This window comes from Borostomias antarcticus (assembly GCF_949987555.1).
Source record: "Borostomias antarcticus genome assembly, chromosome: 15".
Lineage (NCBI taxonomy): Eukaryota > Metazoa > Chordata > Actinopteri > Stomiiformes > Stomiidae > Borostomias > Borostomias antarcticus.
Window position 1 is genome coordinate 21,915,256 of NC_140248.1, and position 5,969 is coordinate 21,921,224.

Here is a 5,969-nt window from a genome sequence, read left to right on the forward strand (position 1 = left end):
TCAGACCTCCGCTCTGGCCTCGCTCGACAGTGTACCAAATTGAGAGAGAGACAGAGACAGAGAGAGAGAGAGAGAGAGAGAGAGAGAGAGAGAGAGAATCATTAATCATAGCCTTGCAGCCTGTCAAGTCTGGCCGACACCCCAGTACGACGACGTACACACAGCTCATAAACATGTACATCTCCAACTTTGAGTTACCGTGACATGAACTCCAAGAGGCGACGCATGGCGGTGGACCCTCTCAGTACCAACGCTCACGGTGTCAACACACACAGTCTACAAGAGATAAACGACCAATCTGGAGAACAAAGAGCATGTAACATCCTCGATGGACGCATAAGTCATTCTAGTCCAGCTCTTGGCAGGAACATGTTCCCAGCGCTGGCTGGTTTGCACAGCGTTTTGTCATCTGCTACCCTTGTTCACCGAGGCTGCGTGTGGGCCTTAGTGTGTAAGGGAGAATTATATAAGACTAGCAGGAGGACAACGGTGAGGTGGATCTCTATGGATGGTAAATGGTAAATGGACTGCACTTATATAGCGCTTTTCCACCTTAGCGGCACTCAAAGCGCTTTACAATGGCCTCTCATTCACCCATTCACACACACACCAATGGCGGTAGCTGCCATGCAAGGTGCTAACCTGCTCATTGGGAGCAATTTGAGGTTAGGTGTCTTGCTCAAGGACACTTCGACATGTGGACAGTCGGAGCTGGGATTCGAACCGCTGACCCTTCGATCATTGAACGACCCACTCTACCAACTGAGCTACAGCCGAAGGTACGGTCCAGCACCCGTGGAGAAACAGACTCTGAAAAGGTCCCAATCAGCCGGTTTCTGGATGACCTCACTGTCTCCCCCTACCCCAGGACTCTACTCTTCTTCACACTCCTCTTCTCTGCTCCGCCTCTTTCTGCTTCTCTTCCCCTCCTCAGTGACAAACAAACCGATAGGCAAAACAATTCCATGAGAAATGGCAGTTCTGTTATTATGAGCTTAAAATACACAATAATTATCTATAATTGGATAAAACATGACATTCAGACTCCAGTGTGGACACTCATGAGTTTTTATTCTCATATTCATTCCACAGCACACGTAGCCTGTCTGAGTGTTATATTTTGCAGGGTATGAGCAGAATGTGTTATTTATAATACTGTACATAACTAGTCACACATTACACTGTCCTCCGACCAGGCTAGTGTTTTAGCCTGGGTAATCTACTCCCTGCACCAGTCTTCCTCTCTCCTCCTCCTCCTCCTCCTCCTCCTCCTCTCTCAGCCTCCGGCTGCTTCCCTCTGTCACCAAGAAAAAACAGATAGAGATTGGATGAATGAATGAACCATTGGATGAATGAATGAATGAATGAATTACAAAAAAGGATCTATATCTGTGATCTATATCTTAGTTGATGTATAATTGTTTAGTTGATGTATAATTGTGGAAAAACAAGTAAAATATTTGCGGGGGGAAAAGGAAAACTAAAAATGGTTTGAATGTTCATGAAAATAATGAAATGTTTACAAATGTTTAACCCAAAACAAAAATAAAACAAGTCCACAAGCATATCCAGACACTATCAAAAAGTTGGCTGAATCATATCTGTCAATATGTGCAGTCAACTATAATATCACAGAATTACAAGAGATAATCCTCTTTAATAATCCTCTTTAATAATCCATTATAGTAGGTATGTCATTACTTGGAGAGAGGTAACACACACACCACCATGCTCACTCTGACGGGGGGGTTTTGGAATTTTTCAAATTCACAGGTAACGTGTTTTTCAGTATGTACAAAATATGATTATCATAGAAACTTGTTTTTATACATCATCATATTGACATCGGTAAATAACGCTTATCGGCCATAATGGAAATGTTAATATCGGTATCGGCCAACATATTCATATTGGTGCATCCCTATTACCCATTATCCATAACCATAGCCACTGGCTAAAGTCTGATATTCTGCCCCCTGTTGGTTAGGTGTGGGACTGGAGGAGGAGCATCCTCTGACCCAGGATCCGTGGTTAAGGGGCGGCTCCTGCCGAACTTACTTCCTCTGTTGTCTCTCTGGCGCCCCCCGTGGCTGGGCTAGGTACTGCCTCCTGTTAGCCTCCAGGGTGGACGACAGCTGCAGCAGGAGCAGAGAAGAGGCGGTTTCATCAGAAACTCATTACGTTTTAGTACCAATAAAGTTACAGTATGTGTAGTTGGGATATAGCTGAGGAGTTTAATTGATATCAGGAATAATGGAGGCTGTTTGAGCGTGTGTGTCTTCTCCAGTCTGTGTGTGTGTCAGGTAGTAGGCAAGCAATGACGTTAATCACTGAAAACGGCCTTGGCTCAATTCTGGGAAGAGTGCTTAAATAACAGCACACACAACTCTGAAGGGTCGACTAGAGAGAGCAGAGCTAAGACTGTGAGAACACCAGCCAGCGCAATGTTCTCTTTTTACAGTTGTCTCTCTCTCTCTCTCTCTGTTTGCCCCCCCCCCCTCAGAGGCTGCTATTCATCACCCTGGCAGATATTCATAGATTGATGGGTCAATATGTTTTATAGCTGTTCGCTCTGCCAGGAGTTGTGACTCATAAAGACCACTGCCCAGATGCTTACCTTAGCTATTTCTGACAGATACGCTCTCCTCTCGTCGTTGGTCTTATGAAAGGCCTGATGTTTGAATGAACGAGAGAGAGAGAGAGAGAGAGAGAGAGAGAGTTAAACTGTACGTTACTTTAGATACACCCACATTACTATCTGTAGCCAATCGTAGAATGACACATCACTGAGACCACACTCGGTTTGAACAATAAAATGAAACTGCTGCTCCTGACAACAAAGGAATAGAAGATTATGTAAATGACCCTCAAAGCGTAAACAGAAAGGATCATGGTCTGACGTGATCATATCGTATCTGCAGACATTCCAGAAGAGAGTGCTGGTCTTAACAACAGGTCCTAATCATCTGACTCCAGACAAAGGTGGATTGGAAGTCATTTTGGATAAAAGCGTCAGCTAAATGACTGTAATGTAATGTAAGGTAATGTATTGTAATGTATTGTAATGTAATGTAATGTAATGTAATGTGTGTGCATGTGTGTATGTGTGTGTGTGTGTGTGTGTGTGTGTATGTGTGTGTGTGCGTGCGTGTGTATACATGTGTTTCACTATAAGGAGGTATTTTGGGTGGTTAATGAATATGGCATTAGAACAGGGATTATAAGATGCAAACACTGTATCATATTAGCCTCGTTTGCACTGTGTCACTCTGAACAGAACAACAAACAAACAAACAAACAAACAAACCCAGACAGCTTCAACCAAGAGAGCCATATAGAGCACAGCGCTGAGGACGGCCATATAGAGCACAGCGCTGAGGAAGAGAGCCATATAGAGCACAGCGCTGAGGAAGAGAGCCATATAGAGCACAGCGCTGAGGAAGAGAGCCATATAGAGCACAGCGCTGAGGAAGAGAGCCATATAGAGCACAGCGCTGAGGAAGAGAGCCATATAGAGCACAGCGCTGAGGAAGAGAGCCATATAGAGCACAGCGCTGAGGAAGGCCATATAGAGCACAGCGCTGAGGAAGAGAGCCATATAGAGCACAGCGCTGAGGAAGAGAGCCATATAGAGCACAGCGCTGAGGAAGAGAGCCATATAGAGCACAGCGCTGAGGAAGAGAGCCATATAGAGCACAGCGCTGAGGAAGAGAGCCATATAGAGCACAGCGCTGAGGAAGAGAGCCATATAGAGCACAGCGCTGAGGAAGGCCATATAGAGCACAGCGCTGAGGAAGAGAGCCATATAGAGCACAGCGCTGAGGAAGAGAGCCATATAGAGCACAGCGCTGAGGAAGAGAGCCATATAGAGCACAGTGCTGAGGAAGGCCATATAGAGCACAGCGCTGAGGAAGGCCATATAGAGCACAGCGCTGAGGAAGAGAGCCATATAGAGCACAGCGCTGAGGAAGAGAGCCATATAGAGCACAGCGCTGAGGAAGAGAGCCATATAGAGCACAGCGCTGAGGAAGGCCATATAGAGCACAGCGCTGAGGAAGAGAGCCATATAGAGCACAGCGCTGAGGAAGAGAGCCATATAGAGCACAGCGCTGAGGAAGAGAGCCATATAGAGCACAGCGCTGAGGAAGGCCATATAGAGCACAGCGCTGAGGAAGAGAGCCATATAGAGCACAGTGCTGAGGAAGAGAGCCATATAGAGCACAGCGCTGAGGAAGGCCATATAGAGCACAGCGCTGAGGAAGGCCATATAGAGCACAGCGCTGAGGAAGAGAGCCATATAGAGCACAGCGCTGAGGAAGAGAGCTATATAGAGCACAGCGCTGAGGAAGGCCATATAGAGCACAGCGCTGAGGAAGAGAGCCATATAGAGCACAGCGCTGAGGAAGAGAGCCATATAGAGCACAGCGCTGAGGAAGAGAGCCATATAGAGCACAGCGCTGAGGAAGAGAGCCATATAGAGCACAGCGCTGAGGAAGAGAGCCATATAGAGCACAGCGCTGAGGAAGGCCATATAGAGCACAGCGCTGAGGAAGAGAGCCATATAGAGCACAGCGCTGAGGAAGAGAGCCATATAGAGCACAGCGCTGAGGAAGAGAGCCATATAGAGCACAGCGCTGAGGAAGAGAGCCATATAGAGCACAGCGCTGAGGAAGAGAGCCATATAGAGCACAGCGCTGAGGAAGAGAGCCATATAGAGCACAGCGCTGAGGAAGAGAGCCATATAGAGCACAGCGCTGAGGAAGAGAGCCATATAGAGCACAGCGCTGAGGAAGACCATATAGAGCACAGCGCTGAGGAAGAGAGCCATATAGAGCACAGCGCTGAGGAAGAGAGCCATATAGAGCACAGCGCTGAGGAAGAGAGCCATATAGAGCACAGCGCTGAGGAAGAGAGCCATATAGAGCACAGCGCTGAGGAAGGCCATATAGAGCACAGCGCTGAGGAAGAGAGCCATATAGAGCACAGCGCTGAGGAAGAGAGCCATATAGAGCACAGCGCTGAGGAAGAGAGCCATATAGAGCACAGCGCTGAGGAAGAGAGCCATATAGAGCACAGCGCTGAGGAAGAGAGCCATATAGAGCACAGCGCTGAGGAAGAGAGCCATATAGAGCACAGCGCTGAGGAAGAGAGCCATATAGAGCACAGCGCTGAGGAAGGCCATATAGAGCACAGCGCTGAGGAAGAGAGCCATATAGAGCACAGCGCTGAGGAAGAGAGCCATATAGAGCACAGCGCTGAGGAAGAGAGCCATATAGAGCACAGCGCTGAGGAAGAGAGCCATATAGAGCACAGCGCTGAGGACGGCCATACAGGCTGAAACATTCGTTGTCTGTCTGCCCGTGAAATGAGCTCTCCTAAAGTTTGGACTACATGTGAGTGCTGGTACCTCATTTTATCTGTACCTTTCCTAGACCGGGCACCCGACACAATTGTGTTATGTGCTACTTTGATCAGCACTATAGAACCCACACGTATATATGTACGTATACATACACATATACGTATACATATACATATGTATACACACGCACACACACACACACACACACACACACACACACACACACGCCCTTTAATACATTATATAGAACACACACCTTCTGTACACCCTTCCCAGCTAAGACAATATACAGAACCCCCTTCCCAGCTAATACACTGTGGGCCTTCATTTGCTGAAACAAAAACGGTCAAACTGTAGTAAAGTTTACCATAACACTCAGCTCTATACTGAGTATTACTGCTCCAATATGATATGAACAATTTTGCTCTGGTGAATTTGGGCCCGTATAGGACATACTGTAGGCCACCAGACACGTCACTCCATTTCCTGTCATGCAACAACAAACGGGGGAGGAAGTGAGAGATGGACGGACCCACCTTCCCCTCCTGCTCCATCCTCAGACGGCAGTCCACCAGCTGGCTCTGCAGGCCAGACCTCTCATTGGTCA

General features: G+C 47.3%; 1 protein-coding gene across 1 annotated transcript in view; it reads right to left on the reverse strand.

The window, feature by feature from the left end:
- Positions 1 to 2,054: 2,054 nt before the first annotated feature.
- ccdc169 (coiled-coil domain containing 169) overlaps positions 2,055 to 5,969 on the reverse strand; it is a gene marked incomplete at both ends in the record, with an annotated part of 5,304 nt that continues 1,389 nt past the window's right edge. The window contains 3 exons of the mRNA XM_084450382.1: positions 2,055 to 2,135; positions 2,618 to 2,671; positions 5,899 to 5,958. Coding sequence (XP_084306508.1) covers positions 2,055 to 2,135; positions 2,618 to 2,671; positions 5,899 to 5,958 — 195 coding nt within the window. The remainder of the gene's footprint in view (positions 2,136 to 2,617; positions 2,672 to 5,898; positions 5,959 to 5,969) is intronic.